Genomic DNA, 25561 nt, shown 5'->3' with positions numbered 1-25561 from the left:
CGTTTCTATCTCCAATGCATGAAAGTGAAAAGTGAAAGTGAAGTTGCTCAGTCATCTCTGACTCTAGCGACCCCATGGACTGCAGCCTACCAGGCTCCTCCATCCATGGGATTTTCTAGGCAAAACTACTGGAGTGGGGTGCCACTGCGTTAGGCGATGTCAATCTTCAATCGCAGGAAAACCTCACTGGCCTGACTTGACTGGGATCCAGGAAGACCTGGGAAGGGGCCATGGTGCTGCTCCTTTTAAGGGCACTGGGAGCATGAAGAGTGGCTTCCCTGGTGGCCCTAGTGGTTAAAGAACCTGCCTGCCAATGGAGGAGATGCAGTTTCGATCCCTGGGCCGGGAAGATCCCCTGGAGGAAACAACAACCCACTCCAGTATTCTTGCCTGGAGAATCCCGTGGACAGAGGAGCCTGGTGGGCTACCGTCCATGGGGCTGGGTGTGGCGTCCGAACCCCAGGCAGGCTACTGGCCTGTACACTGACTCTCCAGGCCTCAGCATCTTCACACAAAAAAAGTACTCACAGCAAATGAGTACTTCCCAGGGATGCTGGCTTCAGGCAAAGTGAGGAACCAGAGCGGAGACGCGGTCGGGTAAGGGGGGAGTGGTTAAGAACCCAGACTCTGGGTTCAAGTCCTGCCCCCACCCCAACTTAGCTGTGCAGTGATGAGCAGGCTCCTTGGCCTCAGCAACTGCATCCATCAAATGGGAACAAGAACAGCATCTCCCGCCTGGGTCTGTGTGAGGATGAAATCCATTCATGTTGCTAAGCATGTATGACAGTGCCTGGCATGGAATACACACCACACAAGCATTTGCTTCAGCACCCCAGGTGCGCCCCTTGCTCTGGGCATTGGCACAGAGTAGGTGCTGTGTAGACAGTAGGTCAAGTCACTGGAGCTCCATTTCCCTTCTCTGGATGGTGCTGAGAGGCAGGGGAAAAGATCATCCCAGAGGGAGGAAAAGTTACCCAGTTTTTAAGAGAGTTCTCCAAGATTTTTCCCTGATCATGGGGGGGAAAAAATGGAGCAACATCCACAGAAGGACTAGAATCCTAGATATGCTGTGTTCTGATCAAGCTGAGTTTGACCTTTTAGCAAATTACTGACTCTGCGATGAGTGTACACAAGCCATGTATTCATCGCAAATTCCAGCAAGTGGGGGCCAGGCTCTGTGGGTGGGTGCGGTCATCGGAGCCACCATGGAAGCCTGGGCCAAGAAAGAGAAACATGGTGGGGGGGGTGTGATCAGGCTTCTGGGAGGCAGGCCTTCCTCCTGCCTGAGGAGCTGACACCCCAACAACTCCAGTGGGGGTCATGGGGGCACGACAAACCGCCCCAAGGGGCCTGGGACCCACGGTCAGATACACCAGCCAACCCCTCTGCCAAGCCGGGTTGTATGTGTGATGCAACCAGGAAAGGAGACTTTCTGGAGCCAGGGGGGTTCAGCCATCCACGTACATCCAGGCAGTGCTCCCCAAATCTGTCGGCATCTAGAGGTTCCCTGAGGGGCAGAGGGGGACCGGGCCTGGGGGTGTGTCACCTGCCCTCAGGATGGGGAGAGCCGTCATGTCTTTCTGTGGAGGGTGTCCTGGCAAGGCAGGCCCTCTGAGTTCGCTCCATCTAGGGACTCACACGCTCCTCACTCGGAGCCCTGGGAGGGGCCCTGAGGGTGACCACCCTCATTTTCCAGGCAGGCAAGTCGAGGCACAGACCAGGTGGAGCATGGCCCAGCCTCGTGGAAGGAGGGGTGGAGCTGGGCTGGACCCCAGGCAGTCCTGCACTCTTAACAGCTAAGCTGACCATGACCAGAGAAAGGGGAGAATTCCTTCAGTGACCCCAAGACTATACAGTCCATGGAACTCTCCAGGCCAGAATATTGGAGTGGGTGGCCTTTCCCTTCTCCAGGGGATCTTCCCAACCCAGAGATCGAACCCAGGTCTCCCGCATTTGCAGGAGGATTCTTTACCAGCTGAGCTACCAGGGAAGCCTTTCTAAGATGATAATATATATACATGTGAAGGGAAAGTCGCTCAGTTGTGTCTGACTCTTTGCGACCCCATGGACTATACACAGTCCATGAAATTCTCCAGATCAGAATACTGGAGTGGGTAGCCTTTCCCTTCTCCAGGGGATCTTCCCAACCCAGAGATCAAACCCAGGTCTCGCACATTGCAGGCAACTCTTTACTGTCTGAGCCACCAGGGGGAAGCCCAGTAAAGGGGCAGGGAGGAATAAATTGGAACATTTGGGATCACCACATACACACTACTACAAATAAAGTAGGTACCTAATAAGGACCTGCTGTAGAGCACAGGGAACGCTACTCAATACTCTGTAATGGCCTATATGAGAAAAGAATCTGAGAAAAAAAAAAAGAGTAGATATATGTGTATGTATGGGCTTCCCCGGTGGCTCAGCTGTAAAGAACCCGCCTGTAGCCCCTCGGGTGTGATTGGAGCTTGAGGCTCGCAGGGCTGGAGACACCGTAGACCTGGGACCCAGAGCAGCTCAGAGGCAGTGAATAATAGCTCTTTAAGTCTGCAATAAAAAAATGGCCTCCAATAAAACTACATTGCAAAAAATGGGAAAGAAGCAAAATGGAAAGAGTAAAATAGTTGAAGAGGCAGAACCTGAAGAATTTGTAGTAGAAAAAGTACCGGACCGCCGTGTAGTGGACGGGAAGGCGGAGTATTTCCTGAAGTGGAAGGGGTTTACAGATGCAGACAATATTTGGGAACCTGAAGAAAATTTAGATTGTCCAGAGTTAACTGAAGCATTTAATTCTCAAAAAGCTGGTAAAGAAAAAGATGGAACAAAAAGAAAATCTTTGTCTGACAGTGAATCTGATGATAGCAAATCAAAGAAGAAAAGAGATGCTGCTGATGAACCAAGAGGTTTTGCCAGAGGTCTTGATCCAGAACGAATAATTGGTGCCACAGAGGGCAGTGGAGAATTAATGTTCCTCATGAAATGGAAAGATTCCGATGAGGCAGACTTGGTACTGGCAAAAGAGGCAAATATGAAGTGTCCTCAAATTGTAATTGCTTTTTATGAAGAGAGACTAACTTGGCATTCTTGTCCAGAAGATGAGGCTCAATAATTGTTTGCACTGCCTTTTATATATATTTATATATATATATAAAATGTGGGTCTTGGTTTTTTTATTTATTAGTGTGAAGAAATAACTACATTCTAGTGCGATTCATGGGGTCGCAAAGAGTCGGACACGACTGAGCAACTGAACTGAACTGAATGAAAATCAGGTTTGATATGTTTGCTTTGAAGTAATATTGGGGATGTTACATTGGGTTTTTTGGTTTTTTTTCCATCTGTAGCACTGGTTACTTTGAACAAATAAAAGCTTTCTGTAGTTGCCTCCTTCAGTAGGAAAGAATTTGATACCATGGTATATTATTTCCTCAGCATTACAGAACAGTTTTTCTAAATGTTAGAGGAAATCTCCATAGTCATTACTCAATCAGAATTTAGAATTTGCATTTAACTCATATGTGCCTGAGGACCATTCTAAGTTTTTTATATGTGTATACATAAAAGACATATGTAAATGGTTTGGGAGTTAATTTTTTGTTGTGGTTTTTGTTTTGGTAAATATATTTAAACAACAGCCTTTCATAACCATGGATAAGCCCATGTTCTGTAATTACATCATTTTGAGCAATATAAGAAATAACTTCAACTTAGATTGAAAATTTAAGTCTTAACCTTTCAAGTTAAATAATTTTGTAATTAATTAGACAAATTAAGGAGTTTAAATTGGGTAATTTTTTAAAGCATCCCTAGCAGAATCTGCATCCATGTCTGCATATAAATGCAGTTTTATATGCAGAAACCCTGGAAGGGAAATTTTTATCACTATCAACAACCTTCCCAACCAAATGAAAAAAGAAGAAAAATTCTAGTATATTTTAATATAGCAAAGCAAAATTTAGTTAAATGGACACTTGATGGTTCCTTTTGATGAACCATTGTTTTACAAGAAATTGAAGTCTCTGTGCTATATTTAGGAAAGGTTGTGATACATGGGATGTCTCAGATTTTTTCTTGGAAACCTAATTAGATAGTTTTAAAATACTGGCAGTTTATGATATACAGGAATAAATGAGTGAACAAACTTTTCTAAAAAAAAAAAAAAGAATCTGCCTGTAATATAGGACACATGGGGTTTGATCTCTGGGTCAGGAAGATCCCCTGGAGGAGGAAATGGCAACCGCTCCAAGATTCTTGCCTGGGAAATCCCATGGACAGAGGAGCCTGGTGGGCTACAGTCTAAGGGGTTGCAAGAGTCAGACATGACTTAGTGACTTAACTGCCACCTCCATGTATGTATATAATATATATAGCTGATTCGCTTTGCTATATACCTGAAACTAATACATCACTGTAAATCAACTATGTCAACAAATTTTTTTTTTTTTTTAAGAGTTCCTTTCTGGGTGGGTCCCTCCTGCCTCCGTTGAAGAATGGCTAGAGGGGCCAGCTAAGGAGGACCCCAGCAGTGAGCCTGAGTGACTGACCAGGAACCCCCGGGGAAAAGAAAGGGCTGGCAGAGGCGGGAAGAATCCCAAGGGCCTTCCGTGGGGCCCTTCAAGACTCAGGGTCCTCCCTCTACCCTGGAGTCCCCAGTTGAGGGCCTTCTCGAAGGCTCTGCTTTCTTTATCCCCCGCCCTGACTTGCAGGACCTGAGTTCTCTTAAGGTTTAGATTAGCCAAGGGGCAAGAAGCAATGCCTGCTGTCATGCTGGAAGCACCGATGTTTACAGTCTTTTATGGATGGGACCAGAAGACAATGTGAACTGAAAGGGCACAGAAAGAGTGTTCCTGAGGATGCCGGAGCATCTTAGACATCCTCAGGTGTTTAAGGATGTTCTGACCCCACTGGAAGAGAGGCCAGACACAGCGTTTGGACCCACTGCACCTGCCCTTCTCACGAGAGAGCCTTGGCCCTGCAGGGCAAGACCACACAGCTGAAAATTCTACATCCGCACCAGCCCCAAAGCCAGACTTCTCCAGACTTAGTGGAGAAGTCAATGGGTTAAGACGTGTTTATCAAAGGTGTGTAAGTTGGTACACACCTGGACTTCGGCTGTCATTTGAAGAAGGGACGTGGGAAGTGAGGAGTTAAGAGGAGGGTCAAGCACAGTGAGAAAAGCCAGAGACAAGAACAGGGAGCCTGGCTTCTTCTGTTTACTCATGAACTTGCTGTGCGAGGACGTGAGGCCAGCCTCCACCTCTCTGGGCACAGCGGGAGCTGCCAGGTCCTTTCTGTGTTCACGTCCTAGGCTTTCATGTTATTCAGGGCTGAAGAGCCAGTGCCGCCCAGTGCTGGAGCTAATAGCCACATGCGACTATTTCAGCTAAACTAAGGGACTTCCCTGGTGGTCCCGTCATTAAGACCCTGTGCTTCTGCTGCAAGGAGCACAGGTTCAATCTCTGGTCGAGGAACTTGGAACCCATGTGCCATGCAGCAGAGTCTTAACATAAAAAAATAAAAATAAAAAATAAACTTATGCAAAATTAAGAACTCAGTTCCTTAGCAGCACTAGCTGCATCTTAAGTGCTCAATAGTTGATCATGATTTAAATTAATTCTAATTAAATTAATTAATTTAAATGAAATAAAATTTAGCTTCACAGGCACACCCACATCTCAAATGCTTAGCGGCTATCAAGTGGGACAGAGCAGACACGGAAGATTTCCATCAACACAGGGCGCTCCATCAGTAGCATCCAGACTGTGCAGACAGAGACACAGGGTTCAGAAAATGTTCTTGAAAGACGTGGTGCGTGTGTATACAACGGAATACTACTCAGCCATAAAAAGGAAGGAAATTTTTGCCATCTGCAACAACACAGATGAACTCGCAGGGTAAGTCACTTAACACTAAGTGAATTAAGTTAGACAGAAATAGTGTGTATCACTTACATGTGGAATCTGAAAGTTAAACTAGTGAATATAACAGAATGGAAACTGATCCCACATAGAGAACAAACTAGTGGCTACCAGCGGAGAGAGGGACAGAGGCAGAAGCAATAAAGGTATAGGGGATTAAGAGGTACAAACTATTGTGTATAAAAGTAATAAGCTATGAGGATATATTGTACAACATGAGGAATATAGAAATATAGGCATACAACATGAAAAATTACAATATATTATAGTAAGTACAACTGGAGTATAATCATCAAAAATTGTGAATCACTACATTGTACACTTACATAATATTGTACATCAACAATACTACAATAAAAATGCTTTTAATGTTCTTGAAGTCACTTCTTTTTCTTTGTTTTTTATAGTCCAGAGACCTTTTATTTTTTTACACCTATTATGCCATGAATTCATAGCGAATGGGTTCCTGCAGCTCAAGCTCCTTTTTTGCAGGTTTCTACAAAGTGTGTTTCTCTGGGTGGAACCAGCTGGAGCTTCAGTTGAACCCAAGTACCTTCCCCTTTGGCTTTCTTCTTTTTCCAGTCATTTCCCTTCCCATGTTTCAGGAAGCTATCTAGACTCTTAGGAAGCCTAATATGCTCAGTGTGGACATAAATTGTCCTGGTAGGAATCATACCCATAGCTTGCTCGTTTGCCACAATCCCAACAGTACGCCAGGTCACACTGTGGGCTCTTCCAGTCTTGGCGTGGGAACAGTTGGGGGCATTCCATTGTCAACAGTGCCCACAAGTATCAACTTCCCTGATGTCTACAATATTACCTTTTTTGTAAACTGGCACATGTGTGGCCAAAGGAACGGATCCGTGTTTTCTAAGAGACCTAGAGAACACAAAGCTGGTGCTTTCCTCTTCTCCTTTGCATTGTTGGTCAGTCTGGTGAACTACTGGAAGATGTTGACTTTGGCCAAAAGGCTGAAGTCACTTCTTTAGGAGAACTGAGTGCTAGGTAAGAGAAAAGCAATGAGACAGCTGGGTGTGTCTGTTGCCTGTAACCAGGTCTAGGACAGGCAAGTATTTATCAGAGATACCAGAGGTGAGTTAAATACCACACTGCCTGGCCAAGGTTAAGGTCAATGGTGGAATACCAGCACCTTTCCCTAGGGGCTGGCCACAAGACAAAGATGACACCTGCTGCTGGAATCTAGTGTCTAAGTGCCGTGTGGATAACAGAATGAAACACAAGGATTAAAAAGAGGATGGCGAGACTGTCACTATTTGCAGATGATGTGATTTAACACCTGCAAAATGCAGAAGAAACCATAAGAGGCTTTAGTATGGCAGATGGTTACAAAATCAATATGCAGGAAACAACAATCCCTTTACATGAAAGGAAAAGGAAGTATAATGGAAAAGGAGATCTCATAGTTTAATATATTTCTTAAGCTTACATGAAAATATTTACACTGAAAAATCTAAAACATAAAAACAAACTAAACAAATATATAGGCGATCTATGTGAAGAATATATACATGCATATGGAAAATGCCAAACCTGCACGTATGGCATAAAAGATGGCTTAAGGAAGTAGAACAACACTGTGTGTTAGTCACTCTGTCAACCCCATGGACTGTAGCCTGCCAGGCATCCTGTCCATGGAATTCTCTAGGCAAGAATAGTGGAGTGGGGTGCCATTTCGTCCTCCAGGGGATCTTCCCAACCCAGGGATCAAACCTGGGTCTCCCACATTGCAGGCAGATTCTTTAGCATCTGAGCCATCTGTGAAGCCCAGGACAACATTATAACAACATAATATATAAAGATGTCAATTATCCCAAAGGAACTATCAACCCAAAGGAATCACTCAAAATACCAACAAGGTTTGGTCGTTGTGTTTTGCTTTCATTCTTCATAGGGGCTTTTCTGGTGGCTCAGAGGGTAAAGAATCCTGCCAGTGCAGGAGACCCAGGTTTGACCCCTGGGTTGGAAGATCCCCTGAAGAAGAAAAGAGCAACCCATCCCAGTATTCTCCTCATTCTCATCAGAATCTCATGGAATGAGGAGCCTGGTGAGCTACAGTCCAAAGGGTTGCAGAGTCTGACACGACTGAGCGACTAAGTATGCACGCATGCACAGAGCATGTACACTGAGAAGGTTACGTGCAAATATGATGTCATTTACCATAAGAGACTCGAGCTTCTGTAGATTTTGGTAACCATACGTCCTGGAATGGGTCCCCCATGGACACTCAGGGATGTCTGTGTAAGGATGCTCCTCATAATAAGAAAAAAACAAAATCAAAACACCCAACCTAGAAACAAACTAAATGTCTATCAGTAGGAACTGCTGGGACTTCCTGAGGGCTGTAGCGGCTAAGACTCTGAACTCTCACTGCAGGGGGCATGGGTTTGATCCCTGGTCAGGCCACATGGCATGGCCAAAAGTCTAACAAAAAAAGAAAAAAGAATTGCTGGTTAAATTACATTGCATTCTTATTAAGAAATGGCAGTTACCAAAAGAAATGCATTGAGTCTATTGAAAGATGTCCAATATTTTAAGAAAGCAAGTAGCAAACGAGTGTATATAATATGATATTTATAAATACATACACATGGTATATATAGATTATATATGAAAGAGAACAATAAAACCTAGAGGTTATTTCTAAGAAACAGAATGAGAGAAAAGGATGAGATATTTTCAATTAATGCTTTTATTTTAATGACCAAATGTAAATTTTATAAAGAATTAGTCTGGCACCCCACTCCAGTATGCCTGGAAAATCCCATGGAAGGAGGAGCCTGGAAGGCTGCAGTCCATGGGGTCACTGAGGGTCAGACACGACTGAGCGACTTCACTTTCACGCATTGGAGAAGGAAATGGCAATCCACTCCAGTGTTCTTGCCTGGAGAATCCCAGGGACAAGGGAGCCTGGTGGGCTGCCGTCTATGGGGTCGCACAGAGTCAGACACGACGGAAGTGACTTAGCAGCAGCAGTCTTCAAAGCACAAAGAAGAACTGATGCAAAGAACTGACTCATTGGAAAGGACCCTGATGCTGGGAAAGATTGAAGGTGGGAGAAGTGGATGACAGAGGATGAGATGGTTGGATGGCATCACCGACTCGCTGGACATGAGTCTAAGCAAACTCCAGGAGATGGTGAAGGACAGGGAAGCCTGACATTCTGTAGTCCATGGGGGCAGGGGGCGGGGGCAAAGAGTGAGACACGCCTTAGCGACTGAACACCACCACCCAGGCACAGGTATAGACGTAAATACAATGGTGAGTAACTTCTTGCTAAAGTCTGACTGGAAGGCTGGATGAAGACTGAGTTATCCTGGACCGAAAGCACAAAGAAAGCGCTCCAAGAACTATGAGCCCAGATCACACCATGCTAAAGCCCTTCGATCCAATCTTCAGTCCCTACGGGTGCTGCTCTATGATGTAACCATCTGGAACGGCTGACCTGGGGACAGACTGTGGGTGCCATGCTGCTCCGGGGATAAGACTCAAGTTTTTAAAGACTGGTTCATTTAATTAAAAGCACAGCAGGCTACTGAGTACTAAGCAGACAGCATGCATTTCATTAAGGAAGGTCATCTTTCCTGGCACAATCTGGTGGAAACCAGGGCAGCAGCATTCAGAGATAAGAAGCTCACAAGTTGACTTTGCCCCCTTTGTATGAGATTTGGCAAAGAATGACCTGCTCCCTTCTATCAAGGAGGCCAGAGGCTGGCTAGCACGTGGGATTCAGCAGATGACAATGAATTTCTGAAAAGATCTATATGTCCTCAAAAAGGCATTCTACGAACAAGGAGAGAGAAGGGAGGGGAGGGAAGCAGAGAGAGAGAGAGAAAGAAGAAGGGAGGGATGGTGGGAGGGGGGAAAACCTCACCAGCAAAGATGACAATATATTTTTCAATTACAGGATTGTATGTGTGTGTGTGGAGAAGCCTAGGATTTCTTTTCATCATCAATAATGACTTTGTTTCAGATAAAATTGATGGTTTTTATGTCCATTATCTTACTGACTTATTTTTTTAAGTGTTTATAGTTTTCTTTGTTTTCAACATTGTGGCAACACTCATTCACGTTAAAACATGGTTTCCTAAGCATTACAAGTGATAACAAGCCAGGGTAGTCTTCTGGTATAATACATTTCACAACAGTAGCCTAAATGTTGAGGAAAACCTAAGCCTGTCAATTTCATACAGGTGTGGGTGTGTGTGCACACACACATTCACATGCACACGTGCGCTTGCAACAATTTTAAAGCTGCAGAGCCTCTGTGTGCTCAGTCTGCTCAGTCATGTCTGACTCTCTGCGACCCTGTGGACTGTAGCCCACCAGGCTCCTCTATCCATGGAATTTTCCAGGCAAGAATACTGGAGTGGGTTGCCATTTCCTACTCCAGGGGATCTTCCTGAACTAGGGATAGAACTTGAGTCTCCTGCATGGAAGGCAGATTCTTTACCACTGAGCTACCTGGGAAGCCCAGCAGAGCCTACTGGGCTAAGATAATGTAGGCAGCATCTGGAGGTGCCTAAAATTACTCCTGGGAAAATAAGGCTTAACATTTAATGAACTTAAAAGAGCAATACTTACCTTATAATGTTAATGTCTTATTTTCACTGCTGCACAAATATTTATTGGGGCTTCCCTGGTGGCTCAGAGGATAGAGCGTCTGCCTGCAATGCAGGAGACCTGGTGGCAGACACTGTCCTGGGCACAGGATTACAGCAGTGAGCAATCTCAGATACAATAGTCTTTGCATTTTAGTAATCACTGAAATAAAACTGCTAACAGTTAGAAGCTATTATTCTCAGCCCTTTATTTATATGCTCTTTTCATCTTATATTTTTATTACCCCATTTTACCAAGGGACTGAAGCACAGGGAAGATAACTTCCTTGACCAAGGTCTCACAATTCAGACTGACTTACTCTGGAGTCCACCCTTGTAACTACTGAATCTTACTGCTTCTGTAACATGTCTGTGCTGTGCTCAGTTGCTCAATTGTGTCTGACTCTTTGTTTTTTTTTTTTTTTTAAACACACACAACACCAAAGTAAAGTAGGTTGTTGTCATGCCCGACTCTTTTGCGACCCCGTGGACTGCAGCCCAGCAGGCTCTTCTGTCCATGGGATTTCCCGGGCAAGAATATTGGAGTGGGGTGCCATTTCTTTTTCCAGGGGATATTCCCGACCCAGGGATTGAACCTGTGTCTCCTGCATTGGCAGGAGGATTCTTTACTACCGAGCTACCAGAGAAGCCCTAAAGGAACGTAGGCATTTGTCCATAAAGAAGGTGGGCATTCTCGGGGGTAATGCGTGCATTCTCTTTTGCACACTTTCACTCTGGGCTAAGCCATTAAAATAAAGTGAACAACAAGCAAGAAGAAAGCCTGCAAGTAGGTGATCCTGCCAGTGTGGTCCCTGTGCTGTCTAGGAGAGAAAACAGAGGAGGAAAAGAAAGGAAAATGAAATAAAAGTGAAATGGCTATTCAATACATTGGCATCACTGACTCAATGGACATGAGTTTGAGTAAGCTCCGAGAATTGGTGATGGACAGGGAGGCCTGGCGTGCTGCAGTCCATGGGGTCGCAAAGAGTCAGACACGACTGAGCAACTGAACTGAACTGAACTGATTCAATACAAAACCTCTATCATAAAGTAAGTAATAAAGTCCTTGATAAAGACTAAACAGATCATTTCAGGGTATGTTCTGCCTTCAAGTATTATCACAAACATGGCCTTGCTGTATTTCATTCTCGCTGTATCCTAGTAGGGTAAAGGACACCCAGCCCTTGTTTTACGATATAAGATAAAGAATGTGCTCACAATCTCAGCCACAGGCTGGCTGTTACTGCTTCATTCCAAGCCACGGATATAGCACATTGGACTCTATTTGGTCCTCTGCACAGCTACCCTCCAATAAATGCAGGAAGTCACCCCCCCAAACATATAACCTCTCTACGCCCACCCAACTCATCTATGCCACCATCTCAGGCATGTTCACAGTAGTGAGAACTAGGTCATTATCTTAAATGTGTTCCAAATAATGGGACTACTCTGAACGTGGAGGTTACAGACTTCCTGACCATTCGATGATGGTATTTCCCAAGATATATCAAGGAAATTACAAGTAACAGAACACACTGGGGTCCAAGCATGCCCTGAAAACTTATAAATCACTGGGAAGAAATACACAAATTCAGAGTTAATGTGAAAAATGAGAACAGCTCTGGAAATGCTGTGTCAGGGTCAAACAGGTGGTTGAGTTTGAAGGATACATCTACAATGGGGCTGTTCCAGAGAGGGAGAAATGTTGCCAGACGTCTGCAAGGGTTTCCTGGCCAGTTCATGAACTGTAACCCAGTGAGTTTTGCTGGTGAGTGGTCTGTTTTTAGGAGTTTACAGTCAGTTGGACCATAAAGAAGGCTGAGTGCTGAAGAATTGATGCTTTCAAACTGTGATGCTGGAGATGATTCTTGAGAGTCCCTTGAACAGCAAGGAGATCAAACCAGTCAACCCAAAGGGAAATCAACCCTGAATACTCACTGGAAGGATTGATGCTGAAACTGAACTCCAATACTCTGGCCACCTGATGGGAAGAGCCGACACACTGGAAAAGACCCTGATGCTGGGAAAGATTGAGGGCAGGAGAACCGGGTGATAGAGGATGAGATGGTTGGATGGCATCACAGACTCAATGGACGTGAGTCTGAGCAAACTCTTGGAGATAGTGAAAGACAGGGAAACGTGGCATGCTGCAGTCCATGGGGTCACAGAGTCAGACACGACTTAGCGACTGAACAACATCTGACTCCGACCTGAGGGTTCTCCATCACCATCTGAGATCTGCACCTTAGGATGGAAAGGTGGTTGTGTGAGAGCTGAGATCTACCGAAATTGTCCCAAATCCTGACTTCAGCCCAGAACAATACTGTCACCCTGTCGCCCGGGTAGCAGATAATTCCTCGGAGGACAGGGGTCACCACAGGGGTCTGGCAACCTACGCAGCAGCACGAGCTTTGCCTGTGAAAACTAATCTCTGTAGCAACCTAATGGCAGAAGCCAGCTCAGAAAATTGCCCTTATCTCTACAGTGAAGTGCCTGCTTCATCTGAGTGAGTGCTCTTTGTATTTCTTTACGCTGATAGTTTGAGTCACCGTCGAACAAGTAACCACAGATCAGAGCAGGGGGCGGAGGAGGTCACAGTGTGCACTCGGGGCAGCTGGAAGAGGAGGGTCACTCCTTGAGGCACAGCATCCTTGTTCCCTGTTGGAACCAAAGGGGGTCCCATTGCCCAGCAGCAGGGAGGGTCCCCTCCCCTGGCCAGCTTTCTGGGAGGGGAGGGGGTGTCTCTCCTCTTGCGGGTTTCAATTACACACCGATGATTACGATAGCTTCTTCTGCAGCACAAGGAGGGAGATCCCCCTCTGAAAATGCACTTTCAATCTTTGATGCCAGAAATAGTCTAAGGCAACCACCAGTCTCTATGGCAGAACTTATGTGAGGTGACCTCCCCCTGGTGGTGGGCGCTGGTGTTTGAACAGCCCCGGGACTAGCTCTCAGGACACCATCTCCTCTGTCCCTCCACCAAGACCGGCCACAGATACCTTGCTCTTTGGGGGCCCCTAACGGTGGCACGGTGACAGTTCTTCTTGTTCCTGCCGATGAGACTCTGGATGTCCACCTCATTATCCACATGCCCTGGGTGCCCCCTGGAGCAGGAGATGGCAACCCACTCCCATATTTGTGCCTGGAAAATCCCATGGCACAGAGGAGCCTGGCGGGCTACAGTCCAGGGGGTCACAAAAGATTCTGACATGACTCAGCCTACTAAACAACAGCTCTGCGTGCTCAGTGAGGGCTGGGGGATGGAGCGGGGGAGGACATCACTGCACAGGAAATCAGACAAGGGTGTAACTGGCGGGCTGGGAGAAAATTCTAGTTCTGCCAGTACGTAGTGAGTTCCCCCTCAGGAAACCTCAGCACCTCTCTGAGCCTTGATTCCTCCCTGCAGAAATGAAGAAGGCTTGAGCCCAAGGTCCTTTCTGTCATGGTTCTGTAGCTGCACCCAGAATCTGATGCCCAGTTGCCACGGGATTCTATGTGCTGATTAGCTTCACAAAGGCAGCAGAAAGACGTTGTCATCTATAAAATGGGCAAATACAGTATCTATCACAGAAGGTTGTAAGAAGGATGAGTAGGCTTCCCTGGTGGCTCAGACAGTAAAGAATCCGCCTGCAATGTTGGGTTGGGAAGATTCCCCTGGAGAAAGGGATGGCTATCCACTCCAGTATTCTTGCCTGGAGAATCCCACAAACAGAGAAGCCTGGAAGGCTACAGGACATAGGGCTGCAAAGAGACAGACACAATTGAGCAACTAGGCTCAAGAAGGATGAAATTTAACGATGTACTTAAAATATTTGGCCAACGGTAAGCGCTAACAGGGTGTTTATCACAAACTGTATAATTACTAAGTACATATATAATTGATCACTCAAACTTCAGATGAAAGAGGGGACTACTAGTAACCTTCCTGGGACGAGATGGGCAAACTGGAGCATACAGTCACCCTGTCAATAATAAATGACTATCAGGAGATCTGGAAAAGCCCCTAGTAATGGACAAACTTTAAAAAAAAGAAAAGTTCCACTCAAGTGTTCTGGCTTTGTAAGGATAAACCTTTGGCAAACTCTCAAATGGCAACTGGACAGAATTGGCTGTGGGGTCAAGTAGAGTGTCTCTGACACAGGTTCCTCTTGGAGCAATGAAATTTCCAAGACCAATTACAGACACAAGTGTTAAGTGACTGAAATTGACCTTCTCTTCCACAAACCGGCAGACAGGCTTCCCAGGGACCACTGCAGGGTAAGGCAGGAGTGTGGGGATGGGGAAGCCAGAATGTCACCCCCTAAGTATGCCTCTTCAACATAAAAGTTATTTGGAGCTGAAGGCAGTTACGAAACACATATGCCGGAAACCTCCATCTTCCCTCTCTTTCCTGCCTGAAGGTAGGATATAAATGACCCTCTTAATGGAGATGTTCCAGACTCTCATGGACGAGTGTGCCAACGTGCCCATCAGCTTCCTCCCATGAACTGACTTCCCTGCAGCGAGCTGGAAGCCTGAAACGGCTTCCCTCCCTCCTACTGTTTCTCTTACCAATTTATTCTTTGTTGAAGAGGCTGTACAAGCCAAGTTCTAAGTCTCTACGTTGTCGTGCTGAGGGTTCTCCCCCCTGATGCACGCTGCACTCGTTAATAACTGTTTTTCTCTTGTGATCCATCTTTTTCTTAAACAGTCACAGTTGAAAACCTAGGACAGGCAGAGGCAGGGTTCTGTCTCCCCTACAGGCGCGAGGCTGGAAAGCCGGATGGAAGAGAACTAGAGTCAGGGTCACACTAGGGAACATTCTGTTGCTGAGCCAGTTCCTGCTGGGGAAATCCTATGGGGTAGCAAGGGGCAAAGGGGCCGCACTCCACCAATGGAAGAGCTGGAAGCAACCTCACTGAGCTGATCCAGCTCAACCTGCTCACTTCATAGATGAAGCGGCGGAGGTCTGGGTGGACATCTTGCCCAAGGACAGGTGGTTTGTTATGGATCTGTTAAGCCCTTGCATGTGTGTGTGTGTGTATGTGTGCTCAGTTGTGCCCAGCTCTTTGCGAGCACATGGGCTGCAGCCCGCCACGCTCGTCTCTCCATGGGATTCTCCAGGCAAGGATACTGGAGTGGGTTGCCATTTCCTTCTCCAGGGGATCTTCCTGACCCAGGGATCGAACCGACATCTCCTGCACTGGAAGGCAGGTTCTTTACTACTAAGTCATCTGGGGAGCCCGTGAAGCCCTTAGGCTGTATTTACATAGCATGCTGCTGCTGCTAAATCACTTCAGTCGTGTCCGACTCTGTGTGACCCCACAGACGTCAGCCCACCAGGCTCTCCTGCCCCTGGGATTCTCCAGGCAAGAACACTGGAGTGGGTTGCCATTTCCTTCTCCAATGCATGAAAGTGAAAAAATGAAAGTGAAGTCGCCCAGTCGTGTCCGACTCTTAGCGACCCCATGGACTGCAGCCTACCAGGCTCCTCCGTCCATGGGATTTTCCAGGCAAGAGCACTGGAGTGGGGTGCCATCGCCTTCTCCGATTTACATAGCATACACAATTAAAAAAAAAAAATCACGCTCACAGGGCCTGTGAGCACCAGGAGGAAGGCTGCTGTCTGTCATTCACCAAGGGCTGTGACCTCTCACAATGACCTCACCGAGACTGTGGGGGTGGGGTTACTGTCCTCCTTCTGCAACTGGGCAGACTGGGGGCCTGGGGAGGTTGACTGACTCATCTGGGGTCCTACAGAGGGCCCTGCCACCAGCATAGTGCTCAGAACACAGCAGGCCCTGAGAAACATGTGTTAAAATGAATATGCCCTTTGACTAGACGAATTCTCTGCCACCCATCTGAAGTGACTCATGGAAAAGTCATGTGTAACAGGAAAAATAAGGAAGCAAACCAAATATCTACCAAGAGGGGCTGGTTAAACAAAGTATAGTATGTGTGCAATGGAATACTATGCAGCAGGAAAAAATGAGACCTTTCTATGTACCATTATAGAAACATCTCCAAGCTATACTATTATGTGGGGAAAACATAAAGATACAGAACAGTAAACAAATATGCAACTTTAGTGTGTCAAGGGGAAAGAGATGAAAGTCTAGTGAAATACCCATGTTATATTCAAATATGCATATAGAAACTCTGGAAGCAGAAAATTTACCAAAAATCATAGTTAATTTTTAGAGGACTGGCTATCAAGATTGGAGAAAGACTTTTCACTATATACCTTTTAATACTTTCTGGGTTTTGAACAATGTGAATGTATTACTATATTTAAAAAAATTAAATTTAAAAATGTATAAACTCAATGACAATAATAAAAATAAAATTCAAACAATATATTACCTAAAAAAATACTTGTTGAACGAGTGAATGAATGAATGACTGAAGGAAGGAGTGAATGAGTTGAATGAATGAATAAATGAGTGAAGTGATGGAGCCAGGATTTAAATCCAGGTCTGTCTGGCTCCAGCACCCGGGTACTGCCTTCTGCTTGAACCCATGAATGTCATCAGGGCTGCAACTGATGTACCAAAAGCACTCAAATATATCTGTTAAACATAAATAAATGGCTGAGAGAATAATAGAGTTGTAATTCACCTGAACCTCAGTTTCCTGTGGATAAAAGAGCTTTATTCATAGAGCTATCCTAGGGGTGAAATAAGATGTGAAAGATATGAAAAATTCATGTGCATTACTGCATACTGTAAGATGATTCCAGAACAGGCTTTGGAGTTGGCTAAAACCAGTTTTGTGCAATGTAGGAGACTGGGGTTTGATCCCTGGGCCAGGAAGATCCCCTGGAAAAGGAAATGGTTATCCATTCCAGTATTCTTGCCTGGAGAATTCCATGGACAGGAGTTTGGTGAGCTACAGTCCATGGGGTTGCAAAGAGTCAGAAATGATTGAGCAATTAACACGAAAGCAGGTTTGCATCATAGGGCCAGCACTTACTATGTGACCTGGGACAGGTTTCTTGGCCTCTCCTGGCCTCAGTTTTCACATCTGTAGAATGGGAATAATAGTACCAATTTCATAGAGTTCTTGTAAAATGATGAAATGGTATATATTACACAGAAAGCAATTCACGTAAATGAACAGAAACTATTTTATTATCAGTAAGGTAAAGCAGAAAATTTAACAAAAATGATAAAGGTGACAAAGTAAAACAAGCTATTGTTGAATAAAAAAAAAAAAAAACAAAAACTCCAATATTAGCTTTCTGAATCCAATAACATTTTTGTCTTTTAATTCTGAATTCAGGCCAACCTCAAACACCTCATTCTCTGGTGTTAATTATGATTACACATGGGAACTACATATTGCACCTGCTGAAATCAGTAATGAAAGGAAAAGTACTGAGCCTTCCCAACGTTAAAAAAAAAAAAGCTTTAGTTTTCTGAACTTTCAGTTCAGAAGTATATGGACTGACAGCTTTTGCTGTAAACCTATCAATCAGGTATTTTACTTACATTAAGTAGTGGAGTCTAAAATCGCATTCTTTTATAGTGTTATAGGTTCGATCCCTGGATCAGGAAGATTCCCCTGAAGAAGGGAATGGCAACCCACTCCGGTATGGCCGTGGTAGAGCCCATCACTGCTCAGAGTGACTTCCCTTTCACTTTTCACTTTCATGCATTGGAGAAGGAAATGGCAACCCACTCCAGTGTTCTTGCCTGGAGAATCCCAGGGACAGGGGAGCCTGGTGGGCTACCGTCTATGGGGTCACACAGAGTTGGACACGACTGAAGTGACTTAGCAGCAGCAGCTCAGAGGACAGAGCAGAGTCACTTACAGTTTCATTAAGTGCCAGCGTCTCCATGTGCTGATTAGTATTTACAAAGGACAAAATTCTCTGTCGCAACTGAACTATATTTTGAATGACTAGCACTCCTCAGCCCTTGAAACGGGTCCTAACAATTGTGTGCAGAAAACATACACCGAGGAGGCGACTCCCCAGCCCACCGCCAACACACACTGACGTGCACAAGCACCATCACCGTGACAGGAGAGGGGCCGGCACAGAACAGGGGGTGGCCTGTAGGCAAAAAGAATGGACCGTGTCATCTGTTGGCCTTTTTAAAAGGAGTAGAGCCTGAAATATTACCACTGGAATCAAACAGCCTCTGCTTTAGCTGTTCTATCACAAAGCCTTTTTTTTTTTTTTTTCTGGTTCTCTTATGTAATTGTCTTGGGGCTTGAAATGTCTGTAGTTGCTGACAAGAGTTCTGAAAACGACTGCGCTGAAGAAGACGTGCTTTGAGCAATGAATGAAGGGTGCTGATGGGTTGAGCTGAAAAGGGGATCGAATGCTTGCGAGGGAGGGGAACAGGGAGGAGAGATCAAAAGAACCTCGTGGATGTTAATATATTCTCTGTTTATACATGAGCCAGAAATTCTGAAATTAGGGAAACGGTGGATAACTGTAAACTTTGCACGTATGTAATAGGCGGGCTTTTCTTAAACTTAGAACATTCTGAACTTTCCCAAATAAACTAAAGCATACCATATTGGCTTAAGATCTCTCCACACTTGAGGAGGTTTACGGGGAAAGGTGAGGCCGGTTCAAGTCTGAGAAAGCTGATGACATTAGGCTGAGAAGTGCCAATGGTCCGGGCAGGCGGGGGTGCCACACTGCAACGGAGCCCAACTGTCAGCTCTGCTGCCGGAGTGTCACATTTGACAGCACGCTGCCACAAACTGACTCGGGACAGGCACAGACAGCTACATGGCCAAGCATATAACAGCAGCACAAGTGGAAACCACGCACTTCAGCTGTGCCACTTGGGATCTCCCCAACGTTTCAATCATCAGATCACTGCTGAGTGATAACTTGTTTACTACCAAACTACAGGCTTTGGGAGGACAAGTCTGGGATCTGATGTCTGGTGGAGAGAATCCTGTGGACAGAGGAGCCTGGTGGGCTGCCCTCTATGGGGTCGCACGGAGTCGGACACGACTGAAGCGACTTAGCAGCAGGAGAGCGAGCAGCAGCACAAGAGGATGAGGACGGAGGCCAGGCGAGGCAAGCCCATGTTCAAGGAGGTGTTCTTGTTCTTGTCCCAAAGGCTGGGTTCTCGGGCTGATGGCCAGTCATCCTGCTTTACAGCCACGAGGTCAAATGGCACTTAGGAGAAGGGAGGCCCCAGAGCATGGCCCTGACTCTCATTTTGGACTGGAGGAGACCAAGGCACAGATCTGGCTGAGAGTGGAACCAGTGATCAATGACTCAAGGATATGTTAATGATATGACAACGATTCTGGTCAGGCTAGACCCCTTTTGGCTAGACAGTGATCTTCAATCTTGTCTCCCAATTAGAATCACCTTGGGGAGTCTCCCAGGCCAAGACCCCCAGGATGAGACTGGAGTTGGTCTGGAGGGGCCTGGGCACAGGCATTTCGTGAGCTGCTCAGGAGCTTTCACTAATAAAAAGAATTTAAGGACACCACTCCAACTCCTTTCATGACTATCAGGATATTTCATGTTTTTAAAGGAAAGTTATGGCAGTATCCGGAGAAGGCAACGGCAACCCAGTCAAGTACTCTTTCCTGGAAGATCCCATGGACGGAGGAGCCTGGTGGGCTACAGTCCATGGGGTCACTGGGAGTCAGACACAACTGAGCGACTTCACTTTCACTTTTCACTTTCATGCATTGGAGAAGGAAATGGCAACCAACTCCAGTGTTCTTGCTTTGAGAATCCCAGGGACAGAGGAGCCTGGTGGGCTTCCATCTATGGGGTCGCACAGAGTCAGACACGACTGAGGCAACTTAGCAGCAGCAGCATGGCAGTATCACAAATCTTACATGGGCATTTGTTTTAAGAAAGGTGAGTTTATTCACTAGGAGAGTGAATTTTTCTGATTAGCATTATCCAAATTAGCCTGTCCATCAAATATTCATTCATGACTCAGACAACAGAAACATGGTGTTCGTTTCCATTACTCTGTGGAACCATCTCTACTGCCTGGAAACTAACAATATTATGTGAGAACTCTAAATCTCTGGTTAGCTTGGTGACAACTAACTGAACTCTTATTCCAGGGAACCAGCCAACCGCTGCCAACAATCCAAAGCACAGGTAATTACTGGTGCAAAGCACAGCTCTGCTTTCTCAGTAAAAAGCAAACAGGTTCACAAAAAGAATACGGCAGTGGAATATGCTAAGCAAACATTTGTACAACAGAAAAATGATCTTATTTTAATAAAAGTTTTCATTTATTTGTAATGGTGTGAATCTCTCTAATATATTACTTGAAGTGACTAATATTATTTGAAATTAATGATGATATGGCTTCATTTTTTAGATAAACAATTAATGAACATGTTGATTATAAATAATTTACAATACTGGATGATGATCCAGCTAACAAAAATACATTTTACACATCAGATCCAACTGTGATAGTTAGAAAATGGGCTTCCAATATTAACTCGATAATGAAATGATGTTAGCTGCTCAATCCTGTCTGACAACTTGCAACCCCATGGACTGTCGCCTGCCAGTCTCCTCAGTCCAGGGAATTCTCCAGGCAAGAATACTGGAGTGGGTTGCCATTCCCTTCTTCAGGGGACCTTCCCGACCCAGGGATTGAACCCTGGATCTCCTGCATCGCAAGTGGTTTCTTTACTGTCTGTGCCACCAGGAAATGAACTAATAGTTCAGGTCAATTTCTTTCTTTCCTTTAAGATGAAGGTCAGAGAATGACATGAACACATGGGAAGAACACTGACACAGCCTTTTTCCTTCACATCACCTGCCACCCTCTGGATGCCTGTTTCCCCCAAATTCATAGACTGATGTCCTCCCCCTCAAAGATGATGGTATCAGCTATTGAGAGGTCATTAAGGATCATGAGGGTGGGGCCCTCATAATGGGATTAGTGCCCTTGTAAGAGACCCCACAGAGCTCTCTCATCCCTTCCACTGCATGAGGGCATCGAGGAGCCTACAACCCACAAGAGGGCCCTCAGCCAGCGATGCTGGCCTCCACAACTGTGTGAAATAAGTTCCTGTTGTTTAGAAGCCACCAGTCTGTGGTATTTTGTTACAGTAGCTTTAACAGGTTAAGACACTGTCACTCACCCAGGTGACCCTCCAACAGACTCAGTAAAGACACCCACATGACCAGACTACCAGCACAAAGGGGACCTCTGTGGGCAACACAGTTAACAGTCTGCCTACTCAAAGGTCAGACACCGCCGACCTCAAGTAGAATCACATTTTCACTACAGCACCCCAAGGTGACACTCCAGCTTTAGGAAAAATGGCCTCCAAAACGATAAAGTTGTCCAACTGAAATCTCAGAAGCTGCATCTTCCCACCTGGAGGGGTGGTGTTGGCTAAATGAGAGACTAGCTTTCTACTAGAAGGCTCTCCAGTGGTTTGAAGGACCCTGTAGATGGGCGACCAAGGCACAGAGCTCCCCCAGGCCACATTCAGAGGCTCCTGAGCCCTGAACAGAGAAGAAAGCATGGTTTCCAACCCCACCATCCTAGTGCAAACACCTGGCCAGCTCCCCTGACAACCCAAGCTAAGATCCTCACAAGGGGCCTCCTTGCTGCCTCTCCTGCCCACCCAACCTCCTTCCCCAAAGCCATTCTCCAGCTAACTTTTAATTAGAACAGGACCCGAAACCCTCCCAGGGCTTCCCAGGCTCCCAAAGAACCATTCCCTGGCTGCATCCAACCTCGGCCACCACCACCACCCTCACTGGACCCTGGAAAGGCCTTCACTCATCCCTGCACTGGAACTTTCACATCTGCTATGCCCGCTGCCTGGATGCCCACCACACAACATCTACATGAGGAGCTTCTTCCTGCCAGCCACATCCAAGCAGTACAGAGTGGCCTTCTGGGGCCACTCGGTGTAAAATGGGCTGCAGGCTGACTCTCTCTGCAGGTCCTCTTTACCGGCACTGATCCCAGAGCTGTGTTCTGCCCCCTCCACCTTCTCTGAGCCTGACCCCACCTACCAGCTGCATTGCTTGGAGTCCCCAGCCTCCTGGCTGCCAGCTTGGTTCTCCCAATGATGAGATCAGAAAGCTGGGGCAAGCTGGGGTACTTCTTAACCTGCAGCTCGCTGCTTCAGCACCTCAGTTCCATCCCTCCATGTCTGTAGCTCCTGCCAGAAGGTTCCTCCCTAAGGTCCCAGCAACAGGACTTCCCTCCATCCAACACTCTCTGCTGATTGCCTCAGTCCTGCCCCCACCAACCGGTTCTTCATTACACCTCCAAAACCACCGCAGTGTCCCTGCTAGGCTCTGGTTGGCACAGCCCACTCCCTGTCCTCTCCTCAGCCACTCCCTATCACATCAGCCTGATTCCCACCTGTGCACCCCCTTTTTAAAACTGTCTCCCCCTTCTTCAGCCTCTGCTAGAACATAAGCAGAAAGCTCATCGTGTTCGCCACTCTGTCCACTGGGCCTAAAACAGCACCTGAAGCACAGGAAGCATTCACTAAACAGTAAAAGAATAAATGAACGGTGTCTCTGCTCAAAACAGTACCTTGTGAGTGAGCCTTTCCCCAATCGTTTTCTGGTAAAACAGCAGTCCCCCTCCCCTCCCCATCTCCTAAGGCCCATTTTTTTCCTATAGTACCATCACCTCCTGACCTATTTCATATGTATTTATTTATTGTCTTGTTTTCCCCAACAAAAATGCCAGTCCTGAAGACAGGAAGGCTCTTTTCTTTACTGCTGTGCCCTCAGAGCCTAGAACAGTGAGTGCCTGGCTCAAAGCAGAATCTCTACCCATTTGTTAAAGTGAAGAGCTTGCAAGGTGGGCAACATTTCAGATGCAGCAATTTCAGGATGGTCTCTGACACAGGGAAGACTGCAAAACTATGAGACTGCTAGGCACACAAGCGGCATCTTGTATGATCTGATCTTGCTCCTTTGGCATGACAGCCTAGAACCAGTAAGAGACTCCATATGCTGACAGACCTCAGCCTCAAGAAGAGAAAAGGTTTTAGAGTGAAAGGAGTTAGACCCTGTATTTGTGCCAACTGTAGCTTTAGAAACCATGCATGGACCCTTATCTAAGCACATAGCACTGGACATCCTTTCTGAGAGTAGATGGGCCTGTACCTGATAAACACATGGGTCTTAAGGGCACCATTCTCTGTTCCAATGGTGTCCCTCTTGGCAGCCGCCTTCAACTCCAGTTCACTGACAGTTAACTACGGACTCAGAGCCAAGCATCCGAAAGCAGCACTTTCTCTGATAGCTGCTCCCCTAATGGGGCATCTCTCTCAAAGGCAGACTTTATCCTGCAACGCTGGCCGAGGTACACATTTTATTCTGCACACTGATTGCAGATCAGAAATAAATCCCTCCTCCCTACCACCATCTGTTACTCATACCTGCCCCCTCACTCTCCAACGTGTCTAAAATGTGGGGATCTGGAGGGGAAAATAAAAACAGAAAACAAAATCCAATTCCCCCTTTACTGAGTGTCCCCTGCGCGCCCCCCACCCCCTTTCAGGGATCGGGATTCCCGACTAACTATCCTCAAGGCCTAGCAAATGGCCCCTTCCCCCCAACACCATTCGACCAAAACTGGCCAAGCGCTGGATAAAGAGCAACCGCGGCTCCTCACCCAAACATTGGCTTTCCTTCCTAGGCGTACAGATTGAGAATGAGGAGACACCTTCCTATTTATATACAGTGAGTCAACGTCGAGCGGACAAATGTCTCTGTTTCCTCCTCCCTATGAATGAAGCGACCCCTCCTCAAAGGAGTTAAGTAAAGTGCCCGGAACAACCCAAGCCTCAAGGTGAGGGTACGCGCATCCCCGGCCATCTGGGCAGCTAATTCATGCTCCGATCGTCTCCTGCTATGTCGCCCCTCTAACTCACCCGAGTTCACACCCGGGGGCGGGGGGCAGGGGCATCGCTGGGAGGTGGTTACCAGCCAGCCTAGGTGAAAGGCAAGCCCCTATGAAGATCCCCACCATGGGCGGGCAGCGCGCGGCCCGGCAGGTGCTCGGGGACCCGGGATCTTGGGGAGGGCGCTCCCACCCCAGCCGGGACAGAGGGGGACCGAGGCAGGGTGGCCGGGGACATCGCTGCGTTCTTCCGCCGGCGACCCAGCTTGAAGAGGCTGCCCCGGGCCGGCCCCGGACCTCGGCGCCGCCTCGTCCCGGCAACAAGTGTCCGCCCTCCGCCCGACGGGCCGCCGCGCCCGGGCCCTCACCCGGCACAGGCCGTCCACGAACACGCGCGGGTCCAGGTGGCAGGCGATGGTGGCGCTGGGCAGGTCCTGCAGGTCCACCTCTTCCATCATCTCGCAGTCGATGAAGCTCCAGTCGCCGCCGCCCTCGTCGGGCCCGGCCGCCCCTGAGAACGGCGCGAAGGGCCGCACCGTGTACCCAGGCTGGGCTCGCGCCTCGGCCGCCTCGGCCGCCGCCCCGAGCCGGGGCCCGGTGGAGCTGTCCTCCATGACCCCGCGCCCGCGCGGCCCCAAGCGGGATCCTCGCGCGCCTCTCTGGTCCGCCGCCTCGGAGCTCGCGTCGCAGCCGGCGGCGGTCACCGCGGCTCCGGGAGAGCGCCGGGCCCCGCCCGCCGCCTTTTCTTTCAGGGGCCCCAGCCGGCCACCGAGGGCAGAGCTACAGCGGAGACAGCCTCGGGCCCTTTAAGGCCGGCCCACGTGGGTTATTGTCCCCGTGGCCGTCCAGCAGAGGAAGCCAATAGAAGAGCGCGACTTCCCTCACGTGATCCGTAGGCTGCCGCCCTCAGTCTGAAGCCTCAGAGAGGCCATGTTGGTTAGGGGCCAAGAGCTCCTTCCCCAGTTCCGCTTTTCTGACAGCGGACGCCAGCCCAAGGCGCCGGGCAGTGTCTTGCGCACAGGGATGACAGCTAGAGCGGCAGCGCTTCTGTGGGTCCCATGTGGTGACGTTTTTGAGGCACAGAGGCCAACTTTGGGGGATTTAAGCGAGATATATCCCTGGCTGCTGCCTTTGGCAAGTGGTTAAATGCTTACCGTATATTGTCAGATATAGGCGCAATAAGGGATTGAACCAGACCCCGATT

At 47.3% G+C, this 25561-nt stretch overlaps 2 protein-coding genes across 2 annotated transcripts in view; one reads left to right on the top strand and one right to left on the bottom strand.

Moving 5' to 3' along the window:
* The window catches only part of RCAN1 (regulator of calcineurin 1), a 121689-nt gene extending 96546 nt beyond the window's left edge, over window positions 1–25143 (bottom strand). The window contains exon 1 of the mRNA XM_006062843.3: window positions 24726–25143. Within this exon, the coding sequence (XP_006062905.3) occupies window positions 24726–24971 (246 nt within the window). The 5' untranslated portion in view covers window positions 24972–25143. The remainder of the gene's footprint in view (window positions 1–24725) is intronic.
* Window positions 2558–3152, top strand: LOC102392761 (chromobox protein homolog 3-like). Its single transcript, XM_044939337.1, has one exon. It carries the CDS (start codon window positions 2558–2560, stop codon window positions 3104–3106), a length of 549 nt encoding a protein of 182 aa, XP_044795272.1. The 3' UTR covers window positions 3107–3152.
* Window positions 25144–25561: the final 418 nt, after the last annotated feature.

Source organism: Bubalus bubalis, chromosome 1, assembly GCF_019923935.1.
Source record: "Bubalus bubalis isolate 160015118507 breed Murrah chromosome 1, NDDB_SH_1, whole genome shotgun sequence".
In the NCBI taxonomy this organism is placed as follows: Eukaryota; Metazoa; Chordata; class Mammalia; order Artiodactyla; family Bovidae; genus Bubalus; species Bubalus bubalis.
This window is presented reverse-complemented; position numbering and strand designations above follow the sequence as displayed.